Source organism: Phacochoerus africanus, chromosome 3 (genome assembly GCF_016906955.1).
Source record: "Phacochoerus africanus isolate WHEZ1 chromosome 3, ROS_Pafr_v1, whole genome shotgun sequence".
NCBI lineage: Eukaryota > Metazoa > Chordata > Mammalia > Artiodactyla > Suidae > Phacochoerus > Phacochoerus africanus.
The window spans coordinates 78,629,904-78,649,515 of record NC_062546.1 but is presented as its reverse complement, the minus strand read 5'-3'; the positions used below and the strand labels follow the sequence as shown (position 1 = coordinate 78,649,515).

The 19,612-nt window shown below is 37.7% G+C and overlaps 1 protein-coding gene across 1 annotated transcript in view; it reads left to right on the top strand.

Moving 5' to 3' along the window:
- Nucleotides 1-19,612, top strand: part of THSD7B (thrombospondin type 1 domain containing 7B) — an 832,155-nt gene that overhangs the window by 705,301 nt on the left and 107,242 nt on the right. The window contains exon 16 of the mRNA XM_047772023.1: nt 17,536-17,669. Coding sequence (XP_047627979.1) covers nt 17,536-17,669 — 134 coding nt within the window. The remainder of the gene's footprint in view (nt 1-17,535; nt 17,670-19,612) is intronic.

The following is a 19,612-nucleotide window of genomic DNA, read 5'->3' as shown; positions in this document are numbered from 1 at the left end:
AATGGAATAGAACCAAGAATCTGGAAATAAACCCACACATTTATGATAATTGATTTTTGACACGGGTGCTGCATTAGTGTCCTATTACTGCTGAAAGAAATTATCACAAATTTAGTGACTTAGAACAATGTAAATTATCTTACAGTTCAGGAGGTGAAAAGTCCAAAATAAATCTCTTAGATGTCAGTAAGACAAATTCCTTTTGGAAGCCACAAAGGAGATTCTATTTCTTTCCTCTTCCAGTTTCTAGAGTTTGCCATGACTCACAGTGAATACATCATTTTCATATCACCCCATATATCTGACCTTTCTGTGATCCTCTTAGAAAGACACTTTTAACTCCATCTGGCCCACCTCATAATCCAGGATTATCTATCAATATACTTAACCACATCCTCAGAGTCCCTCTTGCTGACTCCAGGGACTAGGACATGAATATCTTTGTGAAACTCTTGTTTGGTGTAACACAGATGTCAGTAGAGTTTAATGAAGAGAAAGTAGTCTTTTCAACAAATGGTGCTTGAACGACTGGATATCCACATGCAATGGATGAATTTGTATCACCCTCTTACAGCATATACAAAAATTAACTCAAAATTGATCAAAGACCAAAATATAGCTACAACTAGAAAACTCTTAAAAGAAAACATCAGTATAAACCTTTGAAATCTTGGATCAGGTAGTGGATACCTGAAATTCAAGCAACCACAAGGAAAGAAACGTAAATTGGACTTCATCAAAATTACAAACTTTTTCCAATTCAAAGGAAATAATCAAGAAAGCATAAACACAATCCACAGAATAGGAAAAACATTTGTAAATCATATATTTTATAGGGATGTAGTGGTCAGGATATATAAAGAAGGCTTGTGACTCAAAAGTAAAAAGACAAGCAAGTAACACAATCATTGGGCATCAGGTCTTGAATAGAAATTTTTCCAAAGAAAATATGCAAATGACCAGTATTCAGATGCTAAACTTCAGTATTCATTAGGGAGATATAAAACAAAGCTACAATGAGAAATCACTTCACATCCACTAAGATGCCTATAATTGAAAATTGACAATAATAAGTATTTGAAATAATATAGAGTACTTGTAACCCTCATGCATTGTTGGTGGAAATATAAAATGTTGTAGCACTGTGGAAAACTCAGAGGCAGTTCCTCAAAAAGGTAAACATAGTTACCACATGACACAGAAATTCCATTCCTAGGTATATAATCAGGAGAATTGAATAAATATCTATCCATGCAGATACTTGTACACAAATGTTCATAGCAGCATTATTCATAAAAGCCAAAAGATGAAAACAACATAAATGTTCATCAACTTGAAGAATGGATAAATAAATTTGGTATATCCATAAAAATGAGTGTTATTCATTCGTAAACAATTATGAAGTACTTATTTGTGCTACAACATGAAGGAACTTTGAAAATGTTATTCTAAGCAAAGTAAAAAGATACAAAATGCCGTATATATATATATATATATTTTTTTTCTTTTTTGGCCACACCTGGGGCATATGGAAGTTCCCAATTCAGGGATCAAATCTTAGCCATAGCTGCAACCTACAACACAGCTGTGGCAACGCCAGATCACTAATCCACTGTGTCACAGCAGGAACCATTCAGGCCATATGTTTTTATGATTCCATTCATATGATGTGTTTATAGTTGTCACACATAAAAGGAAAGAATTTGCATCATCTTTATCCAGTGTCTAAGGAGATTCCTGGTCTTACGCAGTAGAAAATCAGTAAATGTCTAACGAATTAATGAATTAGTAAATAAGTCAGTTGCAAAAGGTCTAGTTGCAACTGTTTAAAATCTCCAGCTGCTAACAGTTTAACTGTTATCAAATTACATTTATCTGTAATGAAGAATGATTTTCATGCTATGCATACTCTCTTTTCTTTCTTCTCCTAATCAATACCTTATTCTCTACCTTGTAGGCCATAAATGATCCCTAAATTGTTCATAGTTTTTAATTAGGGCTTTCAGCACAGGGCACTTTTTATGCCTCAGCTATAAATTTAATGACTTTTTTTTGGAAGGTACCATTCCACTCAAGAGAATATCAAAAATTGATGTGGCTATGTAAAAAGCTTTTTGTATCTTTATCAGAAATAATAATGCTCTTTCTAGAATGACTCGGGTTGTTTTGCTGGCTTAGCTGTTACTGATGTGCATCTCTTTTTCTCATTGAGGTATGAGATGACCAGAGGATAAAACTTCAAGGCCTTTGTCTCTTTCGATTTGTCACCTCCTCCTAGCATTGAGGATGCAGTGTGAAAAACTCTTCAAAGTTTAGGAGTTCCCATTGTGGCTCAGCAGGTTATGAACCTGACTGGTACCTATGAGAATGTGGGTTCAATCCCAGGCCTTGCTCAGTGGGTTAAGGATTTGGTGTTACCGTGAGCTGTGATGTAGATGGAGATGCAGCTCGGATCCTGCATTGCTGTGTCTGTGGTGTAGGCTGGCAGCTGTAGTTCCGATTTGACCCCTGGCCTGGGAACTTACATATGGCACAGGTGCAGCCCTAAAAAGCAAAACAAACAAACAAAAACCCCAAACTATTCAAATTTTATTAAGCTAATCTAGATGAGAGTGTTGGTGTACTTTTGAGGAAGAAAATGATGCACCTGGAATAGAAGATCATACAGTTTACTTCCAGCTTCAAAATTGCTTCAACCTGATGGATGCCTCAGTGCTAATCTTACTTAAAACAAATATTACTTAGTACAGTGACCTCCCTCAAAGTTTCTACCCATATACCACTAACTGTACTTCTCTTGACAGTAAAAATGTCAGGTTGTGAAGAGAAAAGACAGACACCAAGAGTCTCTGAAGCCAGAAATCAATGGCAAAACCTTAATCACAACCCCTTTCTCATAGCTCCCTTCATACTCCTTTGCTCACTAGACCACAGTTAATCCTTAACATGGTACAAAGCATCACTTCACCCATCACTGAAATGAAGCCACCCCTGCAGAGGACCACATTATCAATTTAATAGGATCCCTCCCCCAAGGAATTCACTAAGGGAGGACAGGAATCCAATGCAAGTAAGTACTTGACGCTGCCTGTCTCCTCAATTGCTCTACAGATGCCATTTCATCAATTCAAAGCAGTGTGATTCCTGTTAAGGAATAATATTTTAAAAAGCTCCCTCCTGCCCCACCCCAAGTGAGGTGCTAACTCAGATCTAGAACTGTAAGCCCTGTACTTCCTAGTGTTCAGTGAAGTTCAACATGCATTGTTTATGAGCCTACTATGGGAGCTGCACATGAAAAATGCTAAGTGCAACCTAAAAGATATAAGAGAAGGTCACTCCCTTCAGAGAGATCCATTTGTCACAGTGAGCCTGGCTCCCTCATGCCAGCAGGGTCTGCCATTAGTTAATAGGTATGGTGAGTCCTGAACACCTCGAATTGTACTTACCTTCAGGGAAAGAAGAAGTCAGTCCTTTTAGAAACTTGTACTTTTCATAATTAGCTCAAAACATCCATGATTAAGATGGGAAGTGGTTTAATCTTGTTCAATTACTATCACCTATATTAAGAGAAATCAAAAATGAAATCTGAGATGAGAGAATTCTGAAACCATAAAATCTGAGAAATGTAAGAATAACTTTGAGTTTCTTTGGATATATGATTTCAAATCTTAGGACCGGGAGTTTCCACTGTGATACAGTGGGTTAAGAATCCAACTGCAGTGGCTTAGGTCATTACAGAGGCATGGTTTTGGCCCCTGGCCCAATGAATTAAAGCATCCACATTGCTACAGCCGTCGTATAAGTCATAGCTGCGGCTCAGATTCAATGCCTGGCCTGGAAACTTCCATATGCCATGGGTGCCACCATAAAAATAGAAAAAAAAATGTATCTAAGACCAGAGTATAGTTACAAGCAACTACATTTGAATTATTGATGCATAATACTAAAGTCCTGGAAAGTTCCTACAAAGAGAGCAAACATTTTAACTTCAAGTGATACCGGCATCATGGTTTGTCTATATATGCTTTTCAGCAAATGCTTAGAGGATATTTCTGTACTTATTTGCATTTATGTCAATATGTATCTATTGAGCACAGAGTTTAAACCAAGAACACAGTGTCTAAAGTTCTTTTAGGGTGGGGGAAGGATTGTTTGTAGGAAATATGATATCTGAAATTCTCAGTTCTCCATAAACATCTCAGAAAAGCTGTCATTGGTTATGCCCATGCTATGTATTTATGTTTTAACTTTGTATCAGGTTCAAGTTTATAGAAACTTGCCCACTTTATGTAAATGGGTTAATCAATCATTTTGTAACACATGTTAAGAACTTCTTTGTTAGGTTTTTCAAAGATCCTGTATTTTGAAAGCACCCAGAAATAGTCAGTCTCATCACTTACGTTGTATGTAGTGGTATTTGCTCTTGTCAGACATGACTTCTACCTTATCATCAGCTCTCTTTCCTTTGGTCAAAACAAAATATACTGAAATGGAGGCCAGGTACGGGTCTTCCTTAAACTGTAATTTGCCTTCAGCAATCATCTTCTGCTTTTATCTTGTGAAGTGCCTAAAAGCTCTGTATCACTCTTTGCCTCTTCCTCACTTTTGGCCTCAGAATAACTGTTTACCCCAGAATACTCTTTATTCTGTAAGGAAGCAGCTTTCAATTAGTCCCTAAGAAGAATCTTCAGTGGATGAAATTAAGGTGGGAATCAGAGCCAAGATCCCAATTTATCACCATGTAAGTGAATGGCAGGGATTCCATTAGCCAATCAATCTTGCCTCTCATTTCTGCAAAGGTCAGGCTGTGCCATCCTTGGTTATAAAACATCACTTGTAGCTCTATGTTTCACTTTAATTTCCTCCTAGACACCTCGGGTTTGTTACGGAAGGACTCACACTAAGAGTTCATATTTTAAAAAGCTATTTTGTATTGTGCCTGGGAGTGTATTTTAACAGGGAAAATTGTTAGAGTGCAATGGAGCCTTAAAACTGCTCTCTCATGAATTTATCTGCAGAAGAAAAAGAAAACTCTGTGTGTGTGTGTGTATACATGTGACATACATCTTGTGCACAAAGTCTCTTAGGAATATTTTATAACAATCACTTATACTTTTCTTTTTTGCCCCAAACTATAAAGAAATAATAATGTTTTCTTTTTTCTTGCATAAAAAGATGTATTGCTCTGTTCCTCTCCTGACTTTTATGAGGAGCCTTTGGACATTAGCCAAATTAGGAATGGGGTTTGCAGACCACACCTCTTATATCTTTCTTTGTTTGTAAATTGGTCTTACTAGACAGAATAAAGGCCATTTTGATGGCTCTTTCTTTGGTCCTATTCTAACTCCCTGATAGACTTTGGTGTAAGTGGTACATGAGAACTGATGCATTTCAGGGTAGGAGGGATTTGCATGCTGCCCTGATTAAAAGATGGTAGTGTGGTGGGCCCAGAGCACTCACTGTATGACAAGAAACATGTGAAAAGGCATTGCTTGCCAATTGCAGGGCTTTCCTTTTGGACTTCATCCCAGAAACCAGTTGTGTGCTTGCCTACTGCGAATATCGGGAAGTTCTGAGCAAACCTTCCAAAGACTAGATTGCTTTTCAGGTCACATATAACCTCAGATTTAGCCCAACTAGACCAACATAAGATGAAATAAGATGGTGTGAAAGTATTATGAAGAAGTTTTTCTTGGCGAATACCCAAGAATTTCTGCTCCTCTGCTCGTTAGCAACACTCTCTGGAATTCAGGGCACTTACAAAGCTGATGCCGTTTCTTTCTTCTTACAATGCTCTTGGTAAAAAAGAGGAAACTTTAATGTGGCAGCAGGTTCTAGAATATACTAGTCTTACATGATTTCAACAAAGGAGCATTCATTTTATACTTGTCTCTTTCATTTTCACCACCAAATCTTGGTATCTCTTCTTCTTTGTTACATTGGAAGTATTGTGAAAATAGTGGAGATAATCGCTACATTTTATAACCATAACCTCACATTGAGACCTTTTCACATTTCTCAGCCCTCTCACACATTCTCATCTGCCTCACATTGAAGGTGACTAATATTTGCCATACTTCACTGGAATATCTCTCTTAATTGATATATCAGAAGGCTTAGTAGCTATCACTGTCTACAAATAAAATTCTGCCTCACCAAATTTCCCATTTACTAACCCCAGGTAGCTGCAGTCTTCAAGCTTCCTCCTCTATGTCCCAGGGCCTTGTCTATAGTTGATGAGAATTATATTTATTGACAATTGTAATATCCTCTTCTTGAGTGGATCCTTTAACTATTAAATAGTGTCCTTCTTTGTCTTTCTTTATGGCCTTCGTTTTAAAGTCTATTTTGTCTGATAATGAGTATTACAACTCCTGCTTTCCTGTCTTGTCCATTGGCATGAAATGTCTTTTCCCATCCCCTGACTTTCAATCTATATGTGTCCTTTGCTCGAAGGTGAGTTTCTTGTAGACAGCAGATTGAAGGTTTTTGCTTTTTTATACAGTCTGCCACTCTGTGTCTTTTGATTGGAGCCTTCAGTCCATTGACATTTAAAGTGATTATTGATAGATACGTATTTATCGCCATTTTAAGCCTTGTTTTCCAGTTGATTCTATGTTTCTCTTTTCTTCTTTTCTTTTTTTGGGTTGGATGGTTTCCATTTATTTTATGCTTGGGTACTTTTGTTTTCGTTTTTGTGAATGTAATGATCAGTTTTGATTTGTGGTTGCCCTATTTTTTAAGCATGTTAAGACCTGCCTATATCTACTTGCTTTTGCCTGATAGTCATATAGGCTCAAACACATCATTAAAATTAAAAAAAAACAAAGAATCTATATTTTCTTTTTTTTCTTAACATCTTCATATTTAGATCTGTATGCTGGCTTATTTGAGTGACTGCTTTCTAATTGTGGTTTCCTCCATCCTAATTCTTCTTTTTCTCTTTTTTCCTCTCTATTTTTTTTTTTAATTTAGAGAAGCCCTTTCAGTATTTATTTTAGGATGGGTTTAGTATTGAGGTACTCTTTTACCTTTCCTTTGTTGGAGAAATTCTTTATTTCCCCTTCTCTTTTAAATGCTATTCTTGCTGGATAGAGTATTCTGGGTTGAAATTTTTTTTGCTTTCAGCACTTTAAATATATCTTGCCATGCCCTTCTGGCCTGTAGTGTTGCTGTAGAGATATCAGATGATAGCCTTCTGGGGGTTCCCTTATAAATAATGCTTTGCTTTTCTCTTGCTGCCTTTAGAATCCTCTCTTTATCTTTAACTTTTGCCATTTTTATTATAACATGTCTTGGTTTGGGCCTGTTTGGGTTCAACATCTTTGGGGCCCTCTGTGCTTCCTGTATGTTGATGTCAGTATCCTTTAGATTTGGAAAGTTTTCAGCCATAATTACTTCAAATGTATTTTCAATCCCCTTTTCTTTTTCTTTTCTTTCTGGAATTCCTGTTATGTGTAGATTGGCCCACTTTATATTATCCCACAGATCTCTTAAATTGCTTTCATCAGGTCAGTCTCCCAAAAAACAGAAATAAAAGCAAAAATAAACCAATGGGACCTAATCAAACTAATGAGCTTTTGCAAAGCAATGGAAACCAAAAAGAAAACAAAAAGATAACTTACAGAATGGGAGAAAATAGTTTCAAATGATGCAATTGACAAGGGCTTAATCTCTAGAACATACAAGCAACTTATACAACTCAACACCAAAAAAGCCAACCACCCAATGCAAAAATGGGTGAAAGGCCTGAATAGACATTTCTTCAAGGAATATGTACAAATGGCCGACAAGCACATGAAAAAATGCTCACCATTCCTGATTATTAGAGAAATGCAAATCAAAACTACCATGAGATACCACCTCACACCAGTCAAAATGACTACCATTAAGAAGTCCACAAATAACAAACACTGAAGGGGGTGTGGAGAAAAGGGAACCCTCCTGCACTGTTGGTGGGAATGTAAGCTGGTACAACCATTATGGACATCAGTATGGAAGTACCTTAGAAATCTATATATAGAACTACCATATGACCCAGCAATCCCACTCTTGGGCATATATCCAGACAAAACTTTCCTTAAAAAAGACCCATGCACCCACATGTTCATTGCAGCTCTATTCACAATAGCCAAGACATGGAAACAACCCAAATGTCCATCGTCAGATGATTGGATTAGGAAGAGGTGGTATATGTACACAATGGAATACTACTCAACCATAAAAAAGAACAAAACAATGCCATTTGCAGCAACATGGATGGAACTAGAGACTCTCATCCTCAGTGAAGTAAATCAGAAAAAGAAAGACATATACCATATAATATCACTTATATATGAAATCTAATATAAGGCACAAATGAACCTTTCCACAGAAAAGAAAATCATGGACTTGGAGAATAGACTTGTGTTTGCCAAGGGGGAGGGGCAGGGAGTGGGGTGGATTGGGAGCTTGGGGTTGATAGATGTAAGCTATTGCTTTTGGAATGGATTAGCAATGATATCTGCTGTGTAGCACTGGGAACTCTGTCTAGTCACTTATGATGGAGCATGATAATATGAGAAAATAGAATGTATACATGTATGTGCAACTGGGTCACAATGCTGTACAGTAGGAAAAAATTGTATTGGGGAAAGAACAATTTAAAAATTTAGACTAATAAGGCAAGAAATGTCAAAAAAAGGAATTATATTTAGATATTGGTTTATTGGCTTGCTGGATTGACAAATCTCCCATCCAATGTAGTTCATCATAGATTAATCCCAACTAGAGCTACTCATCCTTGTCCGTTTATATGTGATGGTTCAGCCACACAAATATAGGGTTTCTTCGCCTAAGGAATGTGCAACTTAGATCTTATTATTTCTTTCTACAAATGCAGTTTTTTAATAATTCAAATTACATTGATTTCCTAGGCATTCTTCAGTAGGCTTCTTACATCCATTACATGAAGAGATAGCTGCCTGTATCCTAGAGTAGGGATAGTGTGATGCTGTCAGCTAGTAAGAATGAGTGGCAGCTGTTCAAGACCTTCTTCCAGGAAAGGCCAATAAAGGAATGTAAAGGTTTTCCCAAATCCTTCACTTATGTTGGACACTTAAATAATATGAGAATTGCAAGTCTCAGTCCTAAACCCCTTATTCTCCTTTTTTTTTTCATAAACTCCAAGCAATACCTGCCTTTCTTTACCTTTGGACATCTGTTTCTGTAAGCTGAGATCTGATAATCTATTCTTCATCACTGCCTTATGTCTATAACATGGAAAAATTTGTCGCCTGCCCGAAGGCAAAGTAGTCTGTTTCAATCTCTCTATTGCAACAGGGGGAAAAAAAGCTTTTTCTTCTTCCCCACCTGATGCTGGTGGTCATGTTCTAGACCTAGACTCATTCTGTCTGTATATCTATCTATCTATCTATCTAAACTTTGCACCAGAACCCTAGACAGTATCTCATCCATGGTAAGGATAGAAATTTCTCTTCAATGGTCAGGTTTTCATGGTACATTCCAACCCCTATGAGACACATCACTCTTTTGAATTTTATAGTGGTAAGAACACTTGGCATAAGATAGCCCTACCCCTTTTTAACAGATTTTTTAAGTGTATAATACAGTATTGTTAACCATAGGCAGTGTGATACAGCAGATCTCTAGAACTGATTCATCTTGCACAACTTGAATTTTATACGTAATTCTCTATTTTTCCCTCCCCACAGCCCCTGACAACTCCCATTCTGTTCTTTGCTATAGTGAGCTTGACTATTTGAGATACCTCCTATATGTATAATTCATTCAGTATTTACCCTTCTATGATTGGCTTATATTGGGTACAGTCCTCAATACTCATCCCTAACCTCTTTTCTGAAGGGTTACGAGTTCATCTCTTCCAAAGTTTTCTGAAAGTACCAGTCAGTTGGCACGTGATTGCTTTTTTTTTTTTCCGCTTTAGCTTGACTGATAACTGCATTCTGTTCTATGAAAATCAAAAGAGTCACCATGACGGTAGTCCCTAGCATACTGCAAACAATCTCCAAAATCCCATCTGATCTCCTATCACAGCATGGCAGTGGGTGGCTCCTCCCAGTTGAGACTCTGGAGTGAGTTTCCTTCTCACATTCTATTTGTTATGATTGTTTACACAGTGCTGTGGTACAGAATGGGCACTGTTTACCTTGCCCCAAGTTGCCTGTGGCAACATGTTCCCTCAGTTCTACAGCACATACCAGGGACAGAGGGCTTCTGATTTGCACTTGTGAGTGTGTGTGTGTGTGTGTATGCGTGTGTGCATGTGCATGCACACATGCACACACATGAGAATTTTGCTGTAGAATATCCTGTACTTTTTGAGAGCTATACAATAACAATTTTTCTTACTGATGTCCCTCACTATGTAGTTCACTTTAAGACCATAGTTTATTTTTATATTTGCTTAAATAATGCACAATAAGAAATGTAAATATGCTCAAGGGGGGAATATATTATTATGCGTTAAAAAAAGCATTTCTGCATATTCACCATTATAAACAGTGTAACCTCTATCAGCACAGGTAACTGAGCTTAATCATGGCCTTTTGGATGTGGGTTTTGGGGTTCCTCTCTGGTAAACACCCTCTGTAATGGGTAGGCTGAATGTGACATCCTTCCTTGAAGGAGGAAGGAAACCTAGGGAAGGGGAAGAAGTACATACATGGCTTGAGGGCCACACTTAATCAGTATCAGTCCCAAGCTTTTCCCCCTCCTATCCTTCCAGCCCCTTCATGGGAGAGAAATAGGTCTGTGAGGATGGCAGAGACAGTTTAGCTGTGCATGAAGGTTGGTCTTGATAATGAAGACTTAAAAGATCAGCAGTGATATTCAGGCCAGAGGGACAGTGTTAAGTGCTATAGACTATTAGAAAATGAAAAGTAAAGAATCTAGAAATTAGAACTTCTCATGAAATGCCTATTTACACATTCACTTTTAGAATGTGTGTTTTGCTATTCTGTGTGTTTTATCTGTTTAAATATAAATAGTTTAAGGCATAACTCTTTGTTAGTACGTTTATTCTCTTCCTTGTATGTAAAGGGATTGGTTCCCTGAGTGTTTGATTTTAGAACCTTGTGTTCTTATTTAACCTGGATTGAGAAGATTTCTCTCTTTTTTTTTTTGTCTTTTTGCCATTTCTTGGGCCGCTCCCATGGCATATGGAGGTTCCCAGGCTAGGGGTCGAATCGGAGCTATAGCCCCCGGCCTATGCCAGAGCCACAGCAATGCGGGATCCGAGCCGCGTCTGCGACCTACACCACAGCTCACGGCAACGCCGGATCGTTAACCCACTGAGCAAGGGCAGGGATCGAACCCGCAACCTCATGGTTCCTAGTCGGATTCCTTAACCATTGCGCCATGACGGGAACTCCTGGATTGAGAAGATTTCTAATGAGTGGTTTTAAATACAGCAGTGCCTTGAAGTGAAATGAAAACTTTTAAAATCACAGCATTCCCTGCACTAATTTGACAAGTGCTGGAACTAACACTTCTGAGATTATATTTTTGAGACTACAGGCAGGGCTTGGCATGAGAATGCATTCATGCTTGGAATAATGCCACAGTTTTCCAGGTCCACACATCAAGTTTGGAAATCACTATTCCTAGGAGTTAGGGAATGAAGCTACCACAGTCATTATTTTAATAAACTTCCCATTGGCTTTAAAATTCAACAACTTATTTGTCAATAAATCTTGCCAATAAAACTTAGTCATCATCATTAAATTCATTTTCAGGCTTTTTAACATCAAAATTGAAATGAAAACATATAATGCATATTTAAAACCATTCATGAATCTTACACACCAGGAATGATGGTAATCTCTGGGAATTATAAGGATGTCTTTTGGGTTGCTGTGTGGCTAAGGAGGTAGTGTGTAAAAACGTAGTGGGGAGGAGGTTAGCCAGGGCCTCAAAACTGAATATCTGGGCTAAAACTGCCAGTTACCCACACTCCTGAATATGGATCACCTGACTCCAAATCTCCAGAAAATCCTGACTCTAAGTTGCCCTTTTGAGCAACTCATAGCACAGAATAACAGACATGATGATCTTCCCACAAATACCAATTTTAAAATATTTGTGATATTTTGTTAACCCATCATCTTCACACAAAGAATTGCAAACATTCAAAACACATAGAAGTGATTCAACTTGGGGGTAGGGTAGTTAGTTTTCTGAGATATTTCTTGGATTTCTCATAGGGTGAGAAGAGATTCCATACCCAAAGACTAGGAATTAATTGCTTAGGTAATATTTTTAATAAATAAAGTAATATGCATCATTTATAGGCATCTTGAAATATTCAGGTCTTGGCTTTACTTTTTCAGGAACTAATAAATGTTAGCATTGTCTTCATCACTGAAAAGATAGTGACTATCTCTGCAAGCATAGTGACAAGCTAAACAGGCAGAGCCCAGGAAACCTTGGTGTCACCAGAGTGGGATTTTCAAATAATCTCAGTTTGAGCACCAGCTTCATCATGTATAAGTCATACATGTCTAACTTAGCTTCTTCAAGTTTTAGTTACTTTAACCTGTAAATAAGGATCACACCAACCTTGTCTGAAATGATTGTGATAATCAAGACCTATGACACAGAATGTCTTGTATAAGTCATCAGGATGCACAGAGTGTTATCATAGCATCATTGATAACCAGGGACCAATGATGGGCATGGTGTAAAGCATGTGGGTGCAGCTGCATTGAGACTGTACTTTTTAAGCATTGCATATACACACTATATTGTGCACAGATATAAATTCATGATGAACAAAAATGGAACCAAAAGATCATTTGTGTAAATGTGATACTTTCCAGCCAGTTCACCAAGTCATAATGAAGGAGAGCATAATTTCATGGCTGATTGGATAAGAAGAGGTACAGAATTTGGAAAGGTGAAGAAAGGTATAGCCTAGCGGACCCTTTTGAAAGGAAAAATGTGAGCCCTGGATAAAGGAAGGAAGTACAGAGAAGCAGAAAATGACTAGCAAGGAAGATCTTTGAATTAAGGGATGAGGATCATAGACCTGATTAAGTACAAAATTGTGCATCTTTGATTATGAATTCACAACGTTTGGGGGGAGAGGGGAACCCAAGTGCTTTACTGAGACCATTACTTCTCCTGGAGACCATTGTCTTTCACAATCCAATGGGACAGACCCTGGCTCTGACTTGCAGGAATCTCTACTTCCATCTGGGCCTTTGAACTGAATTTCAGATTCTACTAAGGACCTACAATGCCCAGCAAGGAGGTCCCAAGCCTGAATGTTTCTACCTGGGTCTTGCCTCACAGCTTCATTGGAGCAAAAAGTTATTGCTACAGAAAACTGTAGGCCATGAATTTTCCTTTGTTTTTGTTTTTATTGTGGTTGTTGTTGGGTTATTTGATTTAAGGCCTTGAACCCCAAGCCTCTGATATATAATAATGACAACTGCTGAACCAAGACCCTGCTTCCAAGTTTATACCAGTCAGTCTATAGTTGGAGAGTGGCATCAGGAAAGAGTACTTAATTAAATCCATCAGTTACAGTGAGCAAAGTCTTATTTAATAAATATTTAAAAACTGACTCAATAAATGTGTTTATGACTCTGAAACTACAAAATTATAAAATACCAATATAGAAGTAATAAATACGATTCTTTACTAGGAAAATGAAATGGTACCTTTCTCAAAGGCTTTTGATTTTTCAGTGGCATTTCTTAGCATTGGTGGCCCTATTAAGCCCTGTTATTTTCTTCCTAATTTGTGCCATTTAGAAATGATTTTCATTTAACTTTCCCATGGCTCATTTCTCTCCTTTAGAACATTTCCATATGATTCCCTGATAAAGTCCATGCTTTAACACATTTCCATTATGGAACTGTAATAAGCACCAACTAAATAGCAATATGAAAACACCAGAACATAAAGATTAACATGAGAAGAAATTGCATATCTCAGTAGTAAATTTTTATTCTTGAATGCCTGCTGCTTTTTTGCCTCCCTGGGTATTTTTGATTCTCTAGGTAAGATTCCTTGCCTTATGAACAAGGAATCTAAAGAAACAACTCTCACAATTCTTTGAGGACAGCCTTTCTTTCCTGTAACAAAATCATCAAGTAGCACTTTTTGATAACATAGTGATGGCTATTCTTCACCAAAGCCCCGTAATGGAAAGAAAAGGTTTTCATTTTTGTCCCCTCTTATTGTACTTTGAACTTTTTAAAATACCCCTTGCATCTTTCATTTATGAACCTCTTTTCTTTAGAAAATTAAATGAGAGTCATTTAGCAATCTGTGCCCTTGCAAAAACTATTTTTAGTTCAGCAAATATTTAATGGATATCACCCCCTTTGGAACATTTTATAAAATGCAGACACCATAGAAATAGAGTCCCTGCCTTCCTAAAACTCAAGTTTTTTTTTTTTCCCAAGTAGTCATGCAAACACTCATCATCCAGGTCTGACTTTGCTTAAAACCAGAAGTGTATTTAAGTGTGGAGAGTTCAGATTTCATTTCTGTGAGAATATTCTCTCAGTATGATTTATGGTCCAAAATAGACATGTGGCTATTAAGACAAAAAAGAGCTCAAGCAGCCTAAGAGATTAGGAGACATGAAGAGAGACGTAAAGAGGATGACTTCATTGAATGTGTTTGTTCCCTCAGTTCCACACAGCATGGCCCTAATTGCCACCACTGTCCCAGCCCTGCACATAGGCATCCTGTCGTTACCAACTGGGTATGCAACATGGTTGCAATGAGAAATTCTCATGCTAAGTGAAGTAAGTCAGAAAGAGAAAGACAAATAGTATATGATATCACTTATATGTGGAGTCTGAAATGTGGCACAAATGAACCTATCTACAGAATAGAAATAGAATCAAAGACATAGAGAACAGACTTGTGGTTGCCAAAGGGGAGGGTAGAGGGAGTGGGATGGACTGAGAGTTTGGGTTTAGTAGATGCAAAGTGTTACCTTTAGAATGGATAAGCAATGAGGTCTTACTGTATATCCAGTCTCTTGGAGTAGAATATGATAGAAGATAATATGAAAAAAATAATATATATATATATATGTATATATATGACTGGGTCACTATGCTATATAGCAGAAATTGACACAACTGTGTAAATCAACTATACTGTAATACAAGTAAAATTAAAGAAAAATAAACTGGCTGCAAGTTTGCTTAAAACTGTTAACTGTCACTGGGTATCAAAGACGTGCCAACTGGAGTTGTGGGAAAGGCCTTGGGGAAGCAATGGGATTTACTTGGATTTTGAAAGAAGGTAGGGATTTGACATCCAGATGCAACCATATAAGCAATATTAAAAATGCAGAAACATACAAGGAAAAAAAATTCGGTAAATCCATGTGATGTAGACTCTTCAAGAGGCTCCATTTTACACACCATTGTTCAAAAAATGGGTCAATATCTCCCTACAAAGATCTACTCCCTGCTTTCCAACAGCTTATCAATGAGGTTAGCAACTCTGCTATAGGTATAGATCACTGGAGCATAAATAGTAAAAACAGTAAACCAATATATGAACAGGTGTACAAATGTACATATCAAAGATATATGCAACTAAATTTTTATTTTCCACCTGAGCTTGGGCTTTATATAGGAGGGAGAGTGAAAATTGTAAGCTCTGCTTAGTATGGATAAATTTAGAAAAATAGGTCCATTTCAGACAGGATATCCCATCCATCTGCTCTCAGATTCATGCATGAGTGGTGGGAAAAAATGATTATCTAATACTAATTTTTTCATCCTTCTTGTGTGTGCAAAATGCTGTACCAGACTTTCTTATATCTCTTATGGAAGCCAAAAAGCTTTCTTTAAATTGTCTGATACATATTGAAAAGTTATAAGACAAACCCTTAAGTTCAGTGAAAGCTTGATTTCCGTGGTGTATGTGGGTCAGCTAAACCCCCAACTGGTGTCATCTCAGTTTCCTGGTGTCTGTTGGGTTGTGTGTGTGTGTGGGGGGAATGTCACATCTTGTCATTGTAGATTTTTCTCTTACCTCTTCTACCCTTTGAGTTTTGGGGGGCAAACTTTGCTCCCTTAAAAGTTACTACCTCCTTATTCTGATGTGGGCACTGCTTAAGGCCCTTTCATCCCATCGTTGTCAGCATTCACAGCGTGATTCTCTTAATTCTTTCCACTTTCCCATTTCCACTTCTATTTTCCCATCTCCTTTCATTCTGCCCTGACATATTTTTCACTTTGTGGTTTCCCTTATTGCTGTATGCCCTACATGAGAAAGCCAAATCGAACCCCACAGTTAAAAATAGTTTCTGACATTATTTGTGATTCCTAAGATGTAGTCCCACAAATAACCTTTTCTCATCTGATTTCCATCTAACATGCTGACAGTGCTCCAATCTTGTTTTCTGATTATCCCATTAAAGAGTGATTTCCCCTGCGTTTAGTGGAAACTTCCAAGTAATTGCTCTTGGATAGAACTGCCTGGTCATCATTTGCAATTTTATGGAATCAGAAAGGCAAGAGGTGGATAGCAACGGGGCTTAAGTTCTTGTTTAAAAGAAGAAGCATTAATTAACTATTTTGTAATAAGTTGAATCACTGTTCATTAGCATCTTAACCTAGGGCCATCTTTGTGATCTAGAGTAACATAATATATGACCCAAGATCTTTTCTTCCTTACTGGTGGAGAATGCTATTTTCTCTGTTGAGGAGTAATGCATTTTAAATTCATTCTTGAAGAGGCAGACAGATTTAGTTTACTACTCATTAGTGTAAAACTTCAGGAAAAAAATCTGCACAAACAGATACATAGGAAGTAACCTAAGAATTCATTAACTGTACTCATTGTTTTTACTGTAATTCTATATGGATTTACAGTCAGTAATCACACACAGCCTATAACATGTGTTTATTTATCTTGTGTTTGAGTGTCTGTGTGGGTCTCTGTGTGTTGTGTTTTAGCTAGGCTCTGAAAACATCCTACAAATAGCTAAATTCACATGAATCCACAATGCCCAGGAAGCTAAATGATTGCTGTTAATATTGATCATTTGGAGGCATAAAAAGAAATTTCTACTGCAAATAATACCACTTGCCTTATGCATTCTAAGAACCTCTTATATTCAAGAGTAAATTTGCCTTACCTATATTTGTTTCAGTTGACATCATAAAGTATATCTGGGAATAGAGTGTACCATATAATTGAGAGCTGGACCATCTAATAGATGCTGTGTGAGCTCTTTGAGGGAATGAAAAGAAAATGGAATTCCTACTTGGTGATAGGAAATAACTGTCCTTTGTTCTCTTCTGCAAAGGCATACTATCATATTCTAGTTGACTCCCCCTGTATGTTTCTCTAGGCAAGTAAGTAATTTCAGGCAGTCCAAATATATCTTGCTTTGGGGAAATCCAATTTGGCTGTTTGGGCTAGAGTTAGTTCTTGGGTTATGTTCGGCAGACTTTACTAAAAGGTAGGCTATTTTTTCCTAACTTGAACAGTCGTATATAATTTTTTTTTCTCCTTTCCTGTTCTTGACAGGTTCATGAGGCAGTCCCATGTTACAGGGAGTGCAATCAGTATTCCTGGGTTGTAGAACACTGGTCTCCATGCAAAATCCACAATGAGCTGAGGTCCCTGCGCTGTGGAGAAGGAACACAGTCTAGGAAAATCAGGTGTGTGGAAATGGAGGTATTTGGGAAATGTGGTTGGCAGTGGAATTTATATAAATTTTTATAAAAACAGCAGTGTTGCTTACCCAAGTACACTCTGGTTTTCACAGCCTATCCTCTGACTTTTGCTCATCTTTAAATATCCCTGGAAGCATCTGTGCCTTGAACTGCCATGTATATAGTGGGATTCTGTCTGCAGTGCAGCCACAATCCTTAAAGTTTCCTGCAAATGTCTTCAGTGGGAAAACCAACCGCATGGAGTGAGCCCACATCTCTATAGTGATTCACAGCCATCACTTTTAACGAATTAGGTGAATCTGACTGTGATGTCTTGTTTCTCTTTTGCTCTGTGGTTAGTATAGTCCATGGACATTCTCTTCATTTTGCATGTCAATACCATGAAAAGGTCATTTCAAACTTCAACTATTGGCCTTGGAAACTAATATGAAACTACCTATGAACGTAGCAGGATGTATTTTAATATCCAAAGAAAACATCCCTTCAAGAATTTAAGGAATGCTAGGTTATTTACCTGGGGAATTTGTTTAAAGTTTTTGTTTTGTAAATAAAGCAGTGGTAAGCAAAGGAAATACTGGGCCTGTGTTCGTCACAAAAGTCTATTTAGAAATGATTTGGCAAGATTTTTTTTATGGTTTTTATTTTTTCCTTTGTATTTGGTTTACAGTGTTCTGTCAATTTCTACCGTGTAGTAGAGTAGCCCAGTCACACTTATACATACATGTTCTTTTTCTCACATTATCATCCATCATATTCCATGGTAAATGACTATATATAGTTCCCTATATACAGCAGGATCTCATTGTTTATCCGCTCCAAATACAATAGTTTGCATCTATTAACCCCAGACTCCCAGTCCATCTCACTCCCTGCCCCCCCTTGGCAACCACAAGTCTGCACTCTAAGTCCATGGATTTATTTTCTCTGGAAAGAAAGGTTCATTTGTGCCATATATTAGATTCCAGATATAAGTAGTATCATACGGTATTTGTCTTTCTTTTTTTTTTTTTTAATCTTTTTCGGGCCACACTCAGGGCATATGAAGTTTCCCAGGCTAGGGGTTGAATAGGAGCTGTAGCTGCTGGCGTACACCTCAGCCACAGAACTACCAGATCCAAGCCACATCTCATGGCACCACAGCTCATGGCAAAACAGGATCCTTAATGCACTGAGTGAGGCCAGGGATCGAACCTGTGTCCTTATAGATACTAGTCAGATTCATTTCCACTGAGCCACAACTGGAACTCCTCCTGCTTGGAGGAGACTAATTGTTCCAGCTGTCACAAACTTCGGCCTCTGCCTCTTTCTCTTCCAAATCTGTGTCTCTGGGGTCCTATTCTATCAAGGATTTGAGAAATGACTGACTGACCTAGCTGATCAAGGAATATCTGTCAGTGAGCTGTGGCATCTCTCACTCTTATCCCAGCCAGGCCTCTTAGTATTACGGCAAAATATCAGGAGAGAAAGGAAAGTTTTAAGAGAATATATGGCTACTGATAGAATTGTGGCAAGATTGGTTGAAGAAAAACACACTTGAACAAGAGAGCCTTTAAACCATAGATCTCAGCTCAAATGGACAAAGCATGGCATCCATTAAAAAAAAAAAGTACAACCAGCAAATACCATGTGTTATGGACTGAAGTGTGCCCCTCCCATCTATGTATTGAAGTCCTAATCTGCAATACCTCAGAATGTGGCTATCTTTGGAGATAGGGTTTTTAAAGAGATAATTAATGTTAAATGAGATCATTGCCATGGACTCTCATTCCATCTGACTGATATCCTTCTAAGTAGAAGAGATTAGAACACAGACATGGAGGAAAGGATCATGTCAAGATACAGGGAGAAGGCAGCTGTCTACAAGCCAAAAGGAGAGAGGCATTAGAAGAAACCAACCCTGCCAACACCTTGATCAAAGAAAGACTTCG